At 55.9% G+C, this 20,018-nt stretch overlaps 1 protein-coding gene across 1 annotated transcript in view; it reads right to left on the bottom strand.

Annotated features, from left to right (window-relative positions):
• Positions 1 to 1,432: 1,432 nt before the first annotated feature.
• Positions 1,433 to 20,018, bottom strand: part of USP22 (ubiquitin specific peptidase 22) — a 33,703-nt gene continuing 15,117 nt past the window's right edge. Inside the window, exons 2-13 of the mRNA XM_024752853.1 lie at positions 19,194 to 19,326; positions 12,423 to 12,536; positions 9,901 to 10,002; positions 9,451 to 9,620; positions 8,242 to 8,389; positions 7,660 to 7,765; positions 7,392 to 7,550; positions 6,480 to 6,606; positions 5,666 to 5,757; positions 4,906 to 4,968; positions 4,358 to 4,507; positions 1,433 to 3,898 (exon numbers count right to left, since the gene is read on the bottom strand). Coding sequence (XP_024608621.1) covers positions 3,856 to 3,898; positions 4,358 to 4,507; positions 4,906 to 4,968; positions 5,666 to 5,757; positions 6,480 to 6,606; positions 7,392 to 7,550; positions 7,660 to 7,765; positions 8,242 to 8,389; positions 9,451 to 9,620; positions 9,901 to 10,002; positions 12,423 to 12,536; positions 19,194 to 19,326 — 1,407 coding nt within the window. The 3' untranslated portion in view covers positions 1,433 to 3,855. The remainder of the gene's footprint in view (positions 3,899 to 4,357; positions 4,508 to 4,905; positions 4,969 to 5,665; positions 5,758 to 6,479; positions 6,607 to 7,391; positions 7,551 to 7,659; positions 7,766 to 8,241; positions 8,390 to 9,450; positions 9,621 to 9,900; positions 10,003 to 12,422; positions 12,537 to 19,193; positions 19,327 to 20,018) is intronic.

A 20,018-nucleotide genomic window follows, 5' to 3' on the forward strand; every position in this document is an offset into this window, starting at 1 on the left:
GCACGAGTGCCCTGAACACAGCGAGGGCGGTCGACCGCTTGGCCCACCTCCGGGTGTGCAGCGACGGACACTCGCGTGCGAAGTACAGCAAGAGCGGGCGGCTGTGACGTGCACAGACACGCCCACTGCACAACCGCAAGTACCCTTGTGACCAGGGACCCGAGGACCATCGTTTACTGTAACTTTGTCTTCAAAGTTCAGCTCGGCTGGACGGTCAAAGATTTGGGAGCAACGGGATTTAAGGACTGGCGACAGAAGATCCGGGTGGGGACAGACCTCTCCAAACGGGCACAGACTGTGCTCACCAAGGAAAAGCCCGACAGAGGACACTCACCGCCAGATGGACAAAACGGCCAGTTGTGGGAGCGGACGGCTCGCTGAGAACCCCCGCCCCACTCCATGAACAAAGGGGCCATCGAGATGGGGACGGGGCTGTCTCAACAGGCTCGATGTCAGGCCCTGACCCTGGCTCACCAGCTGGCCCTGCCGGGCGCCCACTTGGCGACTGGACCGGCACCAAGGCCCAGGAGCAGCTGGCCACTGCCGGCAGGCCCACTACACGGAGGCCAGAGACGCGTCCTCACGGGATCGAACCCGTCTCCCGGATGCGGGTCTGCCTGCCCTGCCTGTCGGCACCACCTCCCACAACGACGCTCCGCCAGCCCCACGGGACACAGAGCAGGGGCCTTGTGTCCACGTGGCTGCCCACTGAGACGCAGGCACGAGTCTGTCTGCCAGGACAGCTCAACGCTTTTAACCAGAGCGTGCGGGTCCTGGGGTGGAGGGGTTAGGGTTGGGCGGGCTCCGCAGCTTTACACCAAGAGCCCCACCGCGCGTCTTCCTCCCGGGCCTGGAGAACTCTGCTGGGAAGGTCTCGGAGCCCCGGGGGAGCTGCCTGCAGGCACGCAGCAATGGTCCTCCTGCATGTGGAGAGACCCCGGGGCAGGACTGCTGCTCTGGAACCCAGGGGCACTCGCTGGTACTTCCTGATGTTTCCGCGTACGTGAAGTGAAGGAATGTGTGACAGAGGCATCCAAAAACAGCACGCTTCAGAAATGAAGGGCGGACCGGGGGCTGGGCAGAGTCGGAACCGCACTGACCAGGACGGGGACTGCTCTCCGACCACACCCTCCGCCTTCTCAGCACCCAGGGAGCCGCACACCCGTATCGCCGCACCGCATCCCAGGTCCTGTAATCAAACTCCAGCAGCGGTTCCTGCGTTTAAAGAAGCCCTTCGGGTGGCTTTTAAGTTCGTCAAAGTCTGACAGCCCACGGTGTCCTGAGTCCCAGATTTGTCACCATCCTGCCCCCGGGAGGAGGGGACGCAGGGGGCATGGACTTCCCGGCCCAGGGCAGGTCTGGGCTGGAACAAACCGAGAAGGGGCTGGTGTCACAGACGGGACTCGCGTGCTAGTAAGGGAAGACGGGCCAGTTTTCAGAATAAAATGTAGCTTTATTACAACACAGGAAAAGACTACAAGCCATTAGAGAGAAGAGCCAAACAGTCCCTCAAAACGACAGGTGAAAGGGACGCGGAAACATCCCAGAAATAAAATCCACAGCACAATCATTGGGATCTCGTTCTTACGATTTCTGTTTTCAAAGTTATAGTAAACGACGAAACAAGTCACTTGAATTGTCAAAAGAACGGCAATTTTATACGACGAAAGCATCCACACCAAGCAGAACTACAACGGCACGAGTGTACGTGATGCAGCAGGAGCGTCCTGGACATTCTGGCGCCGACGGGAGGCCCGAGGCGGCCTGGAGAGGGCCCGGGCCCAGCCCCCCCGCTCAGGACACCCAGGGAGAGCCCACTGTCTCACTGTAAAGCGCTGACACGGCAGCCAACGTCTCACAAACACAAGTCACTTTAAACACACTAGCCGGGGAGGAAGGGTCACCCAGGGATTCCTCAGCGGTCTGGACATCGACACGGGTGGTGGTTTGAAACAGGAAACCATTTTCCCGTATTTAGTAGCTGCATCGGGAGCTGAAAGAAAATAAATTCCCCAACCCATCACGCAGTTCTTTGTTCCTGATGAGGTGACGTCAAAGCAGGACCTCAGCGCGCGGGACGGGGGGCGGGCGCGCGTGCAAGCAGCCGGAGCCTCACCGCGCCCCCCAGGTAGTTCTTCCAGCCACAGGGGAATCTCAGCAGCAGAGGGATAAGTGCTCAGAACACCAGGCCAGAGGGAACAGAGGGTTAACTTCGACATAAAAATTCAAAAGAACACCCAGAAAAGAGAAACGGCCTCACTGTCTCCTGAATCTTCACATCCTTGGAGCAGCTGAGCCCTGGACATGAGTGGGTGGCAGGGGAGGGGCGCAGGGCTGACCAGACCACAGGCGACCCGCCAGAAACCCCGCGGCCAGTACATCTCCTCTGTCGCCACTCTGCACGGAGGCCCAGGGCTCCAGGGCCCTCAGAGCAGCCACAGCGGACGGGCCACGCACGGCAGGTGCCTGAGCTGCGTCGCTGAGGACTCTGCCGGGTACGACGCCCCCGCCGCAGGACCCCAGCACCTTCCAAGGGGGGAGCAGGAGCCACGCTGCGCCCAGACCCGAGCAGCCGACGAGCTGGACCTGGCTCACGGTCTGTCGGCTGAGAACCCGTTACACGTTTTTAAACAGTGAAAACTTCTGACATTTTGTGACGTAGCTAAAGTATATGAAATTCAACTTTCCGTGATCATGTAAAGTTCTACTGGAACACAGCTACGCCCATCCACGTTACCTGCAGCAGAGATCACAGGGCCCACAAAGTCAGAAACATCTACTACCTGGCCCTCTGCGGAGAGTCCGCTGACCCTGCCACAGGTGAACGTGTTCCTCTGCAGGAAAGAAGCCTCACGGTTCAGGAGACACTGGCTCGTCCCCCGTCTCTGGGCTGGAATCTCTCAGAGACGGACAATCTAAGCTTGGGTGTGAACAGACAGATGTGTGCGAGACGGCTCACAAGGAACAATGATCTGCACCTCCCCCGTCAGCCCCTCCCACCAGCTCAGTCCCGGCCGGCCGTCTGTCCTGCGGCAACAGAAGCTACCGGAACGCAAGGCAGAGGCACCCAGAGCCAGGATGCAGCCCCCCTGGAGGCCGCCGCATCATCCGACACACCCGCCGGCCAGCAGCGACCAGGAGAGCTCGCGGGACAGGTGGCCAGGAAGGAAACCCGGGAGGGAAACAGTGAAACCACTGGAGACGCTTCAGGTACAAAAGATTCATACGACAGAGACAGAGACCATTCCCGGCGTAGCCTGATTCTCCTCCACTGAGCCAGGCAGCTCTGACCAGGTCCAAGATGCCTGCGGGGTGGGGGTGGGCGGGGGCAACAAAAACAGCACCGATGAAAAAGCAAGATCCACTCTCCAGGATAAAAGGAAAACGATCTAAATTTCAGCCTGAACTCAATGATTCACTCACGTTACCATCATTACGTTTAAGAGATTCACCATCGTGGAAAGAGAGAGAAAGGGGGACGATACGCAAACGCCTATTTCTAGAAAACGGGGATCTGCTTCCACATGCAGGACAGACGTGCTCGGAGGCCCCACGGGGTCTTCAGCCCCACAGGCTCCGGGGCTCACGCCCGAGTCCACGCTGCGCACGGACACCAAACTCACCAAGAGAAAGACCCGCAAGGCCTGCATCTCCTCCACCTCCTGCTGTCTGGGCCCCAGCGTGGAATGGCTGGCGCGGGTGCTACGCCTGCCCCGGCTCGCGGGGGACACAGGAGACACTCCGGCGCACGTCTCCTCTGCCCCCACCCCCCCCAGCCCACCTCTTGCCAAGTGTCCACACAGCGTGACCCCGGGCACCCGGATGACTTCGGGGGACTTGCTGGTGCGCCGACGGCTACTCGTACTCCAGGAACTGTTTGTGATAGAAGAGCAGGTACCTAAGGAGGAGAGAGGACAGAGCACGCTTACTTCCACCTCCTGAGGGGTCGAAGCAAAACCACCCTGACCAGGACAGCCACGCTCAGACTGTCACCGCAGAGAAGAGACGGCAGGGAGGCGGCAGGGCCCCCAGTCCACGACCAGCCCGGCCTCCGTCCACCTGCTGGGCCCTGGCTGCGGCCGCCCCCCGGCCCTGTACACGGTCCCTCTCAGAAGGACGCTGGCCCTGGGTCCCTGCCCCAGCCCACCCGCCCGGCCTCCTCACGGCCACCGCAGAGCCTCTCAGGGCTGCCCCACTGCTCGCGGCTCCAAGCCCAGACGCCTGCTGGAGCTCAGGGCAGCTGGGGTGGGGCAGGAGCCCCGCGGATGGTCTGGAGACCGAGGGAGGCAACGATGAGCAGGAAGGAGCGAACGGGGCGCAGAGGGGCGACACGGCCCCGGGGCCCCGCGGGACGCACCCCTCACTGTCCAGCACGTCTGCAATGCCAGCCTTGGTGATGATGGCGTCGTCACACTTGAACCACTGGTCCTTGTGCTGCCGGATGAAGCTGGTGTAGTGGCCACTCTCCAGGGTCCCCTGGTGGTTGACCACCGCAAACAAGGAGTACCTGGTTTGGGGACGGTGGCGGGAGACAGAGGTCACGACCCTGTCCCCACCAGGGACCACAGTCCCCACCGGGTAGCTGCCCAGGAGCAAACGCTGACAGGCGACGGCAGCACAGGAGAGGAGAACGGGCCCGCCTGGGAGGCGCTGTTGCTGCTCTACCCTCCCCGCCACCACCAACAGGAGGGACGGGGAGGGGGCCTCACCACGATGCGGTGAGGGCGGGGGGTGGGGGGGAGGCCCCTCCCCGACAGAGGGTAGGTGGCAACACGACAGGAAGCAGGCCAGTGGCCAAGAGCAAGCAAACCCGGCCGCTGCCCCTCACACGCAGCACCTCCTGGGAGACGCAGGCGGGCCTCCCGCGAAGCCCCCGGCCCCACTCGTGCTCGAGGTGCCACTCACTTGTTATCGTTACTGAGACTGTCCACCGGCTGCTGGTACTGTCCGTTCATCCTGTTCTCTTTGCTGTAACAAACGGCGCAAACTCAGGCTCGATTAAAACAGTTCACTAACAACCCACAGTTCACATGATATCATGGGCACCGGGGACGCGCGACACCGGACGCCGTGCTGGTGCGGCTTCCACGGGTCCGCTTCTCCCAACAGCTCCATCTCAGGCAGAGATGAACCCCAAGTTACGGTGGGGAAACCGAGGCCCAGGCTGGGAAGCGGACTGCCGAGATCGAGGCTCAGAGCCGGCCCAGACCCACATCTCCCTGCCAACCCCCAGGCGGGCAGGCAGGCAGCCTCCCCGGATCACCCTAAGGCCCCGCCAACGCTGGACTCAGGCCTCTGTTGCTTTAAGCCGCCCTGCCTGTGGTTATTATTCACTAAGGCAGCCCTCCTACCAGGAAGCCCCTCCTATTTTTGCAAGGGTAAATTTCAAGCAGTCCCTGATACAAAGACTCTAAAACAAGATAAATGAAACCTACAACCACAAAACCACTGTGTTGATTTGTATCCAATCTCAGTGCCTGTGGCTGAAACGCCTGAAATGCTGCCCTGAGCCAGCTGGTAGGAGGACAGCCTCCCTCACACAGGGACGGTCCTGGGGTGAGATCAGGACAGTGAGGTGTCACGGACGAAGTGACATCAGGGCCCACTGGGGCCTCATCAGGGACCTGGTGCCACGCCCACCCGACCACAGACACGGAGGACGAACCTGGAGGCCATGAAGGGGGTCATGTCCAGCTCCAGGGGGAAGGACACGTAGGTGGTGATCTTGCGCCGAAGTTTGGCCGAGTGTTCGAATCGCTGCAGAAGTGGGGGTGGGAAGGCTGTAGGGCTCCTCCGACAGCACAGTCTCTGTGGCTCCCTAAGTGGGCCTTTCCTGCATTTTCCGAACCGCCCTTGGCCACAGCTAAAGCTCAGAGTCCACAGGGCGACATAACCCACAGGGCTCAGCCCAGCCCTGAAATGATGGGCCCAACAGCAGATGTGGACCTAGCACGGTGCCCGGTGGGAGAAACAGGTAGGGCTGGGGATTTGGTTTCTGTCTTACATCCTTAAAGGGTCATGAAATAAAAGAACGAGCAACGGAGACTGTACGATTTACATGTAAAATCAGATCGCAAATACCCAGGACCAGCAAACACACTGTCTCTGCTGCATGTTCTTTCATAGTACATCATACACACGATTCGTATTTGCTACTGGCCCTTCAAAGGAACATGCTGACCCCCAGACTAGACCTTAATGCTAAGGGTCCTTGCTTTCAAGTAAAAGAAAATCGGAAAACTTGGGGTGAGGATAGAAGAACTTGGAGGAGAGGAGCAGTAAATCCCTAACCACCCCCCACCCAGAGTAACTCACCCTATTTTCATTATGAAGCAATTACTTTCTGATTCACGGGCAAACCTCCCGGCGACAGACACGAGCAGAGTCATTTATAGGCACCACCCTCTTTGCTCCACAAGCACGGATGGACTCTGCACACCCACCCACCCTCAGGCCCTGGACGTGCTCAGGGAACTCACTTTGAGATGGAAACAGGCCACGATGGGCAGCTTCTTCATGGTGAGCTGCTTTGTGGACTCCTGGTAGCTATGGCAACCGCTACACTTGATCTTGGCACTGCTTCCTAAGTGCTCTGGTCTGGTAAATCTGCAACGCATTGAAAACATGTATTTTTAGGAAAAAAAGATGGCAGCAGTAAGAGAGGAAAAAGAGAAAAGTTATTTTATCACTTTCAGGGGGTTCACGTCCTTCCTAAAAACACACACACAATTAGGGACATTTATAACTTCACAATGAAAAAGCTATTCCTTCCTTTCTCTTCTCTAGCACTTCAAAATATAGTTATCCTCAACTTTTTTGGAAAATGAAAGTCTGGTGAGCTCAAAATAATTTTCTAACTACTGTTAAGACCCAACAATCAAATTTGTCCCTGAAAAGTGACAACCGGCACTCACGCAAAAACCGTACATGAGTGGCTACTGCACTTTTATCTGTAAAGGCCAAAAAGAAGCCCGGAAGCAATGCAGACGTCCTTCAGCGAATGAGTGGTTAAGCCGTGTACACCATGGAACACTAGTAAGCAATAAAAAGGAAACAAACGTATCTTACAACTGCACGCAAAACTACAATTATCTCAAAATAAAAAGTTTAATTAAAAACGTTTTCATCACCTTCAGAAAAGGCCACGAGCCACAGCAGGAGGGCGGCCCTGCTGGGTGTGACTCTGTCCGTTAGTCACTAAAGGCCGCGGACCTCCAGCCTCTGCCGGGGTGGGGGGCACTCAGGGACAGAAACAGCTCGTCTGCTGGCCATCCCGTCTTCCCTCAGCTTTCGTGCGGGAACGTGGGGCCCTGGGGGGCCTGGCTTTACCAGGACTTTCCCCAAGCAGCCACGAGGAAGGGCCCCCTCCCCACAAGGCGCGGACGCCTCACCTCCGTAGGCAGTCCGTGAGGGTCGTGGTTCCCGACGCGTGGCTCTCTCCGTTCACCACGCTGCCCTCGCTCCCAGGGCTCAGTGGCCAGAAGGGGGTGGAAGAGCCGGGCAGGTCCAGGCTGATGTCCCAGAAGGGGTCGATGGTGGTGGAGACCCCACTAGGAGCAAGCAGGGGGTACAGGTGAGCACCACGGCCCGGGGGCAGTGCAGCGACAAGGCCCCGCAACGCTTGGTCGGCAGCACCGGGGCTGCAGAGGCCGCACTTACTGGCACACTTGGCAGGTGACGTCGGACTGCAGCCCCCCTGTGAAGATCTGGTCTATGATGCAGTTGCAGTGGTTAGGGTTGTTGGCCTTTTTCCCATTATCATCACCTGGCAAGAGACGGTGGCTCTGGGACCCTGGGCCCCCAAGGCAGCCAGCCCACTGCCAAGCCGCTGACCCAAGGGGCACAGCTGGTGCAGCAGGAGGGCCCAGGTTTCCACAGGGGCGCGGGAGGGACGCGCCGTGTGCTTTCAGTTTCTCCCCCTTGCTCCTCCCTGTGAACAGTTCCCTGCCATCCACCTGGCAGGCCCAGTAACAGGCCCTGAGAAACAGCCCCCACCCTCACCTCTGCAGCGCCTACCTGTGCAGTGCCCACCTGTGCAGCGCCCACCTGTGCAGCGCCCACCTGTGCAATGCTCACCTGTGTAGCGCCCACCTGTGTAGCGCCCACCTGTGCAGCGCCCACCTGTGCAGTGCCCACCTGTGCAATGCTCACCTGTGTAGCGCTCACCTGTGCAGCGCTCACCTGTGCAGCACCCACCTGTGCAGCGCCCACCTGTGCAGTGCCCACCTGTGCAGTGCTCACCTTTGCAGTGCCGGTGCAAGACGTCCAGGGCCGCGATGAGGAACTCGTGCGCGTCCTGCTGCTCGTAGCCTGCCAGGTGCCGGGCATGCGTCCACACCAGGTGCAGCAGCTTGTATGGGATGTGGGGGGACCGATGCCCCGAGTAGAACTGCTTGGAGAGAAGGAGAAGCACCCTCGTCAGGAGCACGTGCCTCCCTCGAACACAGACGCAAACGCGCACGTCTGACGGCCGCCCTGAACCTCCGCCAGCGAGCGCGACCCAAACAAGTCATTTCCTTTTCAGGCAAACTGTGTTTTCACAGACCTTGAGTCTGCTCAGAGTTTTCTCCATTCCCACCACCTGTTTTCCAGAAATAAGCCAAAACGATGAACGGCGACAAACTTTTGTCAAACACACACACACACACACACACTAAAAGGTGACTTGTGCCGTGTGAAACGCGTACCCCCATAAACCTGAACCTAAAAAGCAACCTGACAGAGATGAACTCACCACCAACAGTGCCCTCGTGAGGCCCCCCCCATCAGCCCGTTCTCCAAGGCCCCCGCGTCCCCGTTTGGGCCCAACGGTATCATTCAGCTTACTCACTCCTGTGACCCCAGGAGCCGCTGTCAGCCTAGGCTGCAGGTATGTGGGGACTGGCTAAGCCAGGCTAGGAGTCGGGAAACTTCTGAAAAGGGCCAGACCGTGAATCATCCCAGCTCCACAGCCAGATGGGTGCAGGCAGCCGGGGCCCAACAGGGAAAACGAGAGGACGTGATCAAAGGCTGACAAAACCAGACCCGGCCGAGTCTGCTGGCCCAGGGCCGACGCCTGAAGAACCCCTGGCTCCCCGCAGCACCCGAGGGAGCGGCTGGGCTGCACTCCCGCTCTGAGAAGGGGGGGTCCAGCCTGCGAGCCCATCGGGACAGAACCTGATGTCCATGGCAGGGGCCCAAAGACAGAGGCCTCTGGTGACACACACAGTCAGCAGGGCCGGTAACGGGAGACCCGCCCGTCCTGTGGACAAAGCCGGAAAGTGGCAGGTGACGGGGAGGGGCTGGCACCTGCCACGTGCACCCGTGAGGCAGCCGCGAGCCTCTGCAGATGACCAAGTGCCTCACCCAACGATCCCTCTTGGGAAGGACGTGCGATTCCACAGTCGGCACGTCTGTGGATGTTCAGAGCCCACCCCGTGACGGCCCGGTCCCCTCCCGGCCCAGGCGCACCTCCTGGAAGAGGGACGACATCTCGCAGACCAGGCAGGAGCCAGGGCTCTGCATCTCGCAGCGGTGCCGGTCGGACAGGAAGAAGTCGCGCAGCAGCGGCGTGTGTGTCAGGGCCTGCACGATGCAGTTCATGAAGCACGTGTTCCCGAGGTTGATGAGGCCGCGGAGACCTGGCAGGCAGAGTGCGGGGCGGGGCTGTCAGGGCCCCCGGCCGGCTGGGCCTGCCGCTCCCTCAAGAAGCAAGAGGACTCGGAGGGAACCTACTTCTAACGCCTGCGCCCCACCCGTAGGAAACGTCCCGAGGTGTGCTCGTGCCCACCCCCACCAGCCCTCACTGCCCAAAGGCTCCCAGTAACAACGGGGCAGGGCAGGGAGGAGCCTCTGCGACAAGCTGACAGCCACGCTGCACCTCCCCGGAGAATGCACCTCCACCCGGCTGCGCCCGCCCACCTATGGTGCAGTTGGACGTGATCTTCCGTCGCTTGGGGTTGTGTTTCAGCAGCTCGAGCTCCCGTTTGGTCGGCTCCCACGTTGAAAACTTCTCCCCGACGCCTAAGCGGGTGGAAGGTGCCGTTAGCTACGCTCTGATCGTGTCTACGAACCAGCGTGGTGGTAGCACAGGGTTTATCAGATTCAAAGGCGGGCAACGTAGGGTCCTTCTAAGACCCTGTTCCAGACAGTGGAAGGAGCTTCTCTCAGAGAGCGTGCCGTGAATGGACCACATTCCCAGAGGAGGAGAGGAGAGCGGGACCTTGGGGGACAGCTGCCCCAGCACCAGTGGTCTCCTCAGCCCTAATTACGCCCTGAGCAGAGGGATCACGGCACCAGTGCCCACAGGGAGCGCTGGGTGGCGACGGGGATGAAGGGACGGCCGTACCCACCAGAGACTTAAACCAAGGACGGCAGCAGGGCCACCTGCACCCCAGTGCACAGCCTACTCCTCAGAGGCACTGGCTCCACGCACCTAGAACTCAACACACTCTGAAAGATGCACCGTCCTGCTGACAGATGGAATCGTGGAATGATTTTAGAAGAATCCTACTTTTTCCTGGGACGTGCATTTCTTAGCCCTGCGGTTTGACTGTTCTGCACGAAGAAATAACATCCTCGGCCTTAGCCTCACCTGCAACGTTACTAAAGTCTGCAGGTGGAATAGAACAGGAAGTGGACTACAGAGACTGCTCTCCAGAGAAGATGGGCTCATCGGCTCTGATGGCCGACAGCCCTGGCTTGTGCTCCGTTCTCTACCATGGCACGTCTACAAAGGAGCACAGTTAAGGCAAAACACTGTAAACCACATGCTGGGTTGTGTGTTCTCTGTGGAGAGACGGTCACAGGCCAGTGGGGCTTTCTACACCTATTACTGTTGTGACCCATGACCGTGCGCTGGAAATGAGAACAAGAAAGAAAAACCTATCAGGGAAACCAAAAACAGGCGGCTGAGCAAAAAAGAGAAGAGCTGCACAATGTTCACGGACTACGTGCCAGCGAAGGGACGGGAGTAACGGCACGGCTCCACGGCCACCGCGCAGTCAGTGGGACACACGTGCCGCCCCTGCCCCGTCCCCCGCATGAGCCCCGCGCCCTGGTAATAAGGGCGCCTTAGCGGGAAGGGCACTAGAGGAACCTCTTGTCCTGATGAGATGACTCCGGGCGGGCTCCTGGATGGGCACTGGCCACCAGAAAGACCAGGGAAGCTTGGAATTTGCAGCACCCGCACGGCCGGCCCCAACTCCTCCACAGAGGGGAGGGGGCTGGAAATGGGGTTAATGACCCATCAGGCCTCCAGGAAGAAGCCCCTATAATATCCCAGTGCCACAGGGTTCGGGGAGTGAACCAGGTGGGTGAACATTCCACACCGAGTGGGTGATGCACCCCAACTCCACAGGGACCCTCCCCAGCCCTGCCCTGTGCCTCTCTCTCTCCATCTGGCTGCTCATCTGTGTCCTTTATCACATCCTTTAATGACCTGGTGAACCTAAGTGTCTCGCTGAGTTCTGTGAGCTGCTCTAACAAACGCTCCAGTCCAGGGGGGTCCTGGGAGCCTCCGATCTACAGCTGGACAGTCAGGAGCACAGATGAGACCCTGGACTTGAGACTCCAGCATCTGAAGTTGGGGAGGGGATCCCGTGGGGCCTGACACCTCCAGGCCGACTGTGTCAGAACTGAGTTGATCCGTAGGATACCCAGCCGGCGCCACAGGGAATTTCTTGGCAGGGAACTGACCCCCCCACCCCAAAAAAAACACTTGGTGACCAGAAGTGCCAGGTGTGAAGGGTTCTGTGCAAGTAAAGGAGACTCACAGGAGAGAAACACTCATCAGGGAAGAGCTGGGTTGTTCCTACACAAGAAGGAAAGCCTGGAGTTCTCCCTTTACGGCTACAGAGGCTCCGCACAGGACGGAGAGCTCACTCCTGAACTAAGCGGCCTCAGTGGTAGACTGTTGCATTTTTCCTCTGCAAAGTTTAATTCTGTGCTGACACAGACTTAGCATAACCTAACCAGTTAAGAGGTTTTTTTTTTCCAGTTAAGAGTTTTAATAGAGATTCAACGGTAATTTAATGAGAAAATAGTCTACCCTCCTGGAAGCAATCAGCATACACACCCTGCAGTTACTGAGGAGCTGCTTTCTGGGCAGCTACCAGGGACGTGGGAGCACAAAGTCCCTGCGGACACTGTGCCAGGTTCAGCCCCGTGTCTGTAAAAATGCCCGGCGACCGGAGAGCGTAGGTTGGGGGTGTCTCTCTCAACCCCGGCTAAGCCCTCACAGCAGCCGCAGGCCTGTGGGCACCGCGCCTGCCTCCCCTGGCCCCCCGTGAGCCCGCAGGAGGGAGCAGGCAGGTGTAGGGGCTCCTCCCCTTCAACAGAACCACCCCCCTCCCTCCCCACCCCCGCCACGCCCTAACAGACAAGGGGGCAGGGAACACAGGGCTAAGACACAAGCAGCCATGCAGATCTCAGGAAAATCAAACCTTGCATTTTCCAAGCTTTCCGCTGTTCCTCTTTGGCAATGATTTCTATGTCTTTGTCATAAATGTAGTCCTGACACAAAAAGCAGTAGATACCTCCATACATAAGCTCTATGGCTGAAAAGAGAAAAGAGGGAAGAGACAAAATTTAATTAAAAGTCGAAAGGTAATGCTTCAGGACACTAAACAAGCAAGTTTTTTAGGCATTTCACTGCACCGTTTCTCAAAGCAGAGAAGCCCATTATTACAAAAGGCTGTCCCCCCACTTCAGATGGTGTGTCCTAAGCAGATGAGGCACGTGAATTTTTTTGGGAAGCTCCCGCCAAGGGCTGAGGAACCTGAGGGAGACAGAGGTGCCAAGACCATATTTTACGAAGGACCCGACCCCCAGGTACCAGGACCCCCCGCCTATCCTCCGAAACAAGGAAGCTCGCATTCATATCAGCCCAGGAGGGCGCGGCGTCCCGATGGGCAGCACGGCCCCAAGCAGACAGCCTGGAGGGCGTGCCCAGAGCTCCCGGTGAGCGGATCCTGCACCTTCTAAACTGCATCCTCCACAAAAACAGGCATGAAACCCAGCCCTTAGTTACTTCCTCAGGAAGATAAACAAGAGAAAAGTCCTCGAAGCATCTGGAAGGAACTCGCTCAATTCAACAATTAAAAAGAATTCCCCTTACCCTCAGAATGGGCAAAAATATTTGCAAACGAATCAAAGGACAAAGGATTAACCTCCAAAATACATAAACAGTTCATGCAGCTCAATATTAAAAAAACAAACAGCCCAATCCAAAAATGGGCAGAAGACCTAAATAGACATTTCTCCAAAGAAGACATACAGATGGCCAAGACGCACATGAAAAGATGCTCAACATCACTAATTATTCGAGAAATGCAAATCAAAACTACAATGAGGTATCACCTCACACCAGTTAGAATGGGCATCGTCAGAAAATCTACAAACAAGGAATGCTGGAGAGGGTGTGGAGAAGAGGGAACCCTCTTGCACTGTTGGTGGGAATGTAAATTGATGCAGCCACCATGGAGAACAGTATGGAGGTGCCTTAAAAAACTAAAAATAGAATTACCACATGACCCAGCAATCCCACTACTGGGCCTATACCCAGAGAAAACCATAGTTCAAAATGGTTGAACTAGGGGACTTCCCTGCTGGCGCAGTGGTGAAGAATCCTCCTGCCAATGCAGGGGACACGGGTTCAAGCCCTGGTCCGGGAAGATCCCACATGCCGCGGAGCAACTAAGCCCGTGCGCCACAACTACTGAGCCCACGTGCCACAACTACTGAAGCCCTCACGCCTGAGCCCGTGCTCCCCAACAAGAGAAGCCACTGCAATGAGAAATGAGAAGCCTGCATACCACAACGAAGAGTACCCCCACTTGCCACAACTAGAGAAAACCGGCATGCAGCAACAAAGACCCAATGCAGCCAAAAATAAATATTTTTTTTTTAAAAAAAGGTTGAACTATGGACAAATGCACCCCAATGTTCACTGCAGCACTGTTTACAACAGCCAGGACATGGAAGCAACCTAAAGGCCCATCAACAGACAAACGGAAAAAGAAGATGTGGCACATGTATACGATGGAATATTACTCAGCCATAAAAAGGAACAAGATTGGGTCATTTGTAGAGACATGGTGGACACAGAGACTGTCACACAGAGTGAAGTCTGAAAGAGAAAAACAAGTACTGTATATTAACACGTATATGTGTGGACTCTAGAAAAATGGTTCAGATGAACCTGTTTGCAGGGCAGAAATAGAGACACAGATGTAGAGAACAAACGTATGGACACCAAGCGGGGAAAGTGGCAGGGGGCGAGGGGATGAACTGGGAGATTGGGATTGACGTATATACACTAGTATGTACAAAATAGGTAACTACTAAGAACCTGCTACATAAAAAATAAACAAAATAAAATTCCCAAAAAAAAGAGAGAATCCCCTTGACTCAGACTCACCAAGGGACAGCAGACGTCTGCCAGGCGACGGGACGCAGCTCAGAGCACAAACCCGGCCCCGCCACCTGCCAGCTGTGCACCTCTGAGCTCACCCACGTACCCTGTGGTATAACAGGGACAGCAACAGCACTGACACAGGTCTGCATGGTCACTAAGTTCATATAAACAACTAAGCAGCACGCACCTCCTGGTAAATGGTAATGTCTTAACAAATCACAGCTCTTATCATATTTCATGTCTTTTTTTAAAATTATTATTATTTTTTGGCTGTGTTGGGTCTTTGTTGCTGTGCGCAGGCTTTCTCTAGTTGCGGTGAGCAGCGGCTACTCTTCGTTGCGGTGCACAGGCTTCTCGTTGCGGTGGCTTCTCTTGTTGCAGAGCACGGGCTCTAGGAGCGCAGGCTTCAGTAGTTGTGGCACACGGGCTCAGTAGTTGTGGCTCACGGGCTCTAGAGCGCAGGCTCATTAGTTGTGGCGCACAGGCTTAGGTGCTCTGCGGCATGTGGGATCTTCCCGGACCAGGACTCGAACCCGTGTCCCCTGCATTGGCAGGCGGATTCTTAACCACTGTGCCACCAGGGAAACCCCCATATTTCATGTCTTAAGGTACAAAGACACAGGTCAGTGATAGTGTGGTGGATCGAAAGCAGATCTATCAAGACTCAAAGTAGCAATTTCAGAGAATCCCAGGCCTACCCCTGCCCCTCCCTAAAAACCTACAAAATTCCGACTAAGTCTCTGCAAGCCCATGTCGAGGCTGCTCTGGAGGCCGGGGCCAGCTGCCCTGCGTTCTGCCCACTCCTGGGCAGTGTCACTCCTGCCCCGGGTACCAGAGCAAGCTGGCAGAGGCGGGCTTACGGTGGGAAGGAGGGACACTTTCAGGGAAGCAGTGGGGTTCAGCGAGAAACAGGCCAGCCGCACGGCGAGGGCAGAGGGAGGAGGCCCCATGTCCCCAGATGAGTCTGCCTCCCACCCGCTGTGTGGGGCTGGGACCGCCAGCGGGCGCTGGGGCCCCGGGATGAAACGAGGAGGCAGCTTGCCTGACCCCAGCCCCACACAAAACTTCACTCCACACGGTCAGCAACCTACATCACAGCTAAAAGTATAAAAACTCAGACACAAGCGGGTAAGCGTCATGACCTCAGGTTTGGCAATGGATTCTTAGTCTGACACCAAAAAAGCATGAACAACCAAAGAGAAATACTGTTATTGCACACTTAAACTACGGTACAGCGTAAACATTATTTTTATATTCAGTGGGAAACCAAAACATGTGTGTGCCTCGCTTTATCGAGATATCTGCTTTATTGAGTTGGTCTGGAACCGAACCCACAGTTATCTCCAAGGTCTTCTGGTATCCCAAAGAAATGAAAACGTATGTCCACAAAGAAACTCACACATGCATGTTTATAGCAGCATTATTCATAAAAGCCAAAGGTGGGAACCCCAATGTCTATCAGTGGATGACTGGATAAACAAACTCTGGAATATCAACCCAAAGGAATGTTATTCAACCACAGAGAAATGAACTGACACTTCGTGAACCTTGAAAATCTGCCGAGGGATAGAAACAGACACAAAAGGCCGTGTGTTGTATGATTCCTTTTATATGAAATATTCAAGACAGGCAAATCCACAACTGAAGACAGATCAGCGGATGCCAGGGCCCGGAGAGGATTACGTAACAGAGACATGTATTCCTCGAGGAGACGAAAAAGTTCTGAAAATAAAGAGAGATGGTGGGCTTCCCTGGTGGCGCAGTGGTTGAGAATCTGCCTGCCAATGCAGGGGACACGGGTTCAAGCCCTGGTCTGGGAAGATCCCACGTGCCACGGAGCAACTGGGCCCGTGAGCTACAAATACTGAGCTCTGCACGTCTGGAGCCTGTGCTCCGCAGCAAGAGAGGCCGCGACAGTGAGAGGCCCGCGCACCGCGATGAAGAGTGGCCCCTGCTTGCCACAACTAGAGAAAGCCCTCGCACAGAAACGAAGACCCAACACAGCCAAAAATAAATAAATGGATAAATAAATTAAAAAAAAAAGAAAAAAAAAGAGAGATGGTATTTCCACACACCACATAGCAAGTGACTAAATGCACTGAAATGTACTGGTTGAAATGGTTAATTGTGTGTTCTCTGAATTTCACCTCAATATGGAATTCAAAAACCCAATGCAACACCTACAGTCAAGGTAGTTCCTCCAGGAAATTATTTCACAGTCAAGATAACCAAGGACAAAGGCTTGACTGCATCAGGACAAATGGCTGAGCAGACAGTCAGTGGTCCCGTGGTACCCAAGGTGGGGCTGGTTCCAGGACCCCCGCGGACACCAGGATCCAAGGATGCTCAAGCCCCTTGTAGAAAATGGTGTGGTATCTGCACATAACCTACATCCTCCTACACACTTTAAATCACCTCCAGGTTGCTTTACCTAATACAACGTGAATGCCATGTAACTAGCTGCCTGGACCAGACAAATTCAAGTTTTGCTTTTTGGAACTTTCTGGAATTTGTTTTTCGATCTGAGCTTGGCTGGATCTGCAGGTGCAGAACCCATGGAAACAAAGGGCCAGCTGTCCAGGAACCCAGCTGCCTGGATGCGGGCGAGACGCCCCCAGTAAGAGAGGAGGCCGTCAACCCACTCACCCGGGAACCCAGCCGACAGGCACCAGGCAGGCACGTGTCCCTCTCCCTCCAGCCACAGGAGGATCCTGAGATGGAGGGAAATGTCACCCGCTCAGAGGGGAGCCGATACGCCCTCTTATGCCCACATACATCCTCACACCCTCTGGGAAAACTAAAATAACACTTCCTAGAGGCAGACACAAAGCTAAAAGCACTCCTTTTACAGCCTCTGTGGCTCACGCAGGCAACATCCACGGGTCCCTGTGACTCGACATCAAACAAAAACCTGTACGAAACTAAGAAGCACGAAACCAAATCTTACTCAGTGACCTGGATCCCAACATCGTCCCCCGCACAGCAAACCGGCTGGCAGCGGGTCAGGACGGGCCCTTCCTCCTGGAGGCCACTTCCGCCACGTCACACCAGGCAGGGTCACAGGGCAGGTCGGACAGAGGAGCAGAAGCTTCGTCCTCCCACAGGCCGCCAGCAAAGACCCCATAGCTACCGACGTGCTGGTTTTAACTGAACACTCGCAAAAAAGCAAATACTCAGACGAGACTCCCCGTGGGCCTCTCACGCCCCTCCGCTTAGAAGCCGCAAGCCCTGGGAGAAATCCTTCCAAGCGTCCACGTCAGGCCCCAGGGTTATTCTGCGGGGCTCCCAGAGGCAGGACTCGGCCCAGGAATCACGACTCCTTGGCCCTCAAACGTCAAGCCGCCGCTCTGAGGCGCTCTAGGGGTAACGGGGAGCAGCTCAAGACGCAGGGCCGGGGGCGGGCGATCCCTTTCCTGCTGGGGCTCCTCTCCCGCGCCCTCCCCTGCCATGTGGACACAGAAAGCTAAGCTTTGGCTTTGTTAACACACACGCACACACACACTCACACACGCAACCTGCGATAAACTCCTGGGCTCTCCCATTTTGTGGTTTTGTCTCTTGAAGAAAACCTTTTAAAATTTATTCATTCTGGCCAAAGTAGAGGCAGAGTTTATCAATCAGGTTGATAAAATTAATAAGCACACAAATTTCTCGAATGACTTTTGGAGATGATGCTAGTAGGTAACAATAAGATTCTCAGCCCTTTGCAGTGCAAAGGTGTTTCCAACTTTCCATAACCCTTTTAACCACAGTATCACAGCCCCGGTGTGAGAGGAGCCTAAGCGGGTCTGGTCCCAGAAATCAGATGGTATTAAGCACAAAGATCTACATTAACTCACCACCACAGAATCCCACCAAACCCGTCCTGCCCCATCAGACCTTCCCTCTGGTCCCTCGGTGGGGGAGGGGCACGGGATTGCTGACCCCCGCCCTGCCGGGAGGCCGTACCCACAGCCTGTGAAGCACCACCAGGGACGCCAGCTCTCCTTCCAAAAAGGCCACCTAGCTCCTGGTGACAGGCTGACCCCCAGCACTGGCTGCAAGTTCTCAGCTGCAAACGAAATGAGGCATGACCTCCGGAGATGACTGAGTTTGAACGAGCCCATTCCTACTACTTAAAAGGCCCGAGAATATCTTTCACTGGAAGGCTAGGTCACACCAAGTTACGTTCTAGAAAAGGGTCTGTGGTCTGGACCTTCTGAAAGCGATTTTCTTACAGATATCCTAACAACCTCAGCATCGTTTGACAGAAAACACAATCCTCAACGAGGGAAACATTTAGTGACAACGGTCAGAAAATCAAGCCAAGAGCAAAACTCAGCTTCGCGTCACCTCTGGAAGGCACTACTGTCTGAATATGAAACGTGAGCTCACCTCAACGCCAGCCTCTCTGCAAACACTGACAACACTGCAAACCCGTTACAGAAATCGCTGAATTCACCCAGTACCCCCCACCCCCACGCTGACACCAATAACCTAAAGCTGCATTTAAGACCTGTGCAGATTTCTGCCCGATCTAATACCTAACCGTGCTTTTCAGAGAGAAAGATGAGTCTCCGGTGCTCCGTTAAAGAAAGTCACCGTTCAGGGTTACACGACTTTATGTGACCTCAGGCACGCCGGGCACGTGCCCCCCTCGTGGGTTCAGTTTCTCTCTTTCCTCTCCCCCTGGAGTTCCACGAGGAGAGCACAAGCTATTTCAGACAAAGGTGGACTCCCGAGAGAGTGGAGGGTCAAATTCACAGAACGAGAGTCGGGGAGGTGACCCCACAGCCCAGGAGGCGTCGTGCGGTCTCACCCAGGTTGTGCCTTTTCGCCTTGGCGTGCTCGTGAATGTGCTTCTTCGTGAAGCAGCCAAAGAAGACGCAGTGGAGGCACGAGTGCAGCCGGTTCAGGTGGACGCCGCACACGTGACACACGCACGACTTCGCCTGAAATGCAGAAGAGACAGTTAGAAACCAGGGGTTCTCGGAAACACCAGGGCAAAGTGATCCCAACGGGCGCAGCTCGGGAGGAAGGGGAAGCCCGGATTTCCTCTCAAGGTCTCACTGCCTAAAAGGTCATTTCGTTAATCCTGTCAGTTGCCCCCCAAAGGCACGTAGGTCATTTAGCTCAGAAGTGGCTCCATGTAAGGGACCTCGGCCCCTTCTCCAACTCAAAGCCGCTCAAAGCGCCTGGAGCTCCAGGAGCAGTCAAGGTCCTTCCGCATCCAACGGGGCCCCCAACCCCAGGTCACCTTTAACCTGCACCTCACTTCCAGTTTCATATTCCAGGTTCCAAGACCACAGCAAACCTATAATCCATCAATCCAGATGAATGTGAATCAAAGCAATACACAGAAAAAGAAAAAGAACCGCTTGTGTCCGAGAACCAGACCACGGAACCTAAAGTTTTAACCTCAGCGATTAAGGGCACCATGGTAAACAATTCTCGTCCCCCTGAACCACCCGGGAATGCCCGGCACGACAATTACACCCGCGCCAACTGTGAACCCCTGCAGGCCACCAACTTGAACTCCCAGCTCCTGCGATGACACCGCACGACACAACCCTCTCGCTCTGACGGGGGTGCAGGGAGCTTGGGGTGAAGGGAGGTGGAAGATGAACAGGGCCTGGGAGGTAAG

Source organism: Neophocaena asiaeorientalis, unplaced genomic scaffold, assembly GCF_003031525.2.
Source record: "Neophocaena asiaeorientalis asiaeorientalis breed wild unplaced genomic scaffold, Neophocaena_asiaeorientalis_V1.1 scaffold540, whole genome shotgun sequence".
Lineage (NCBI taxonomy): Eukaryota > Metazoa > Chordata > Mammalia > Artiodactyla > Phocoenidae > Neophocaena > Neophocaena asiaeorientalis.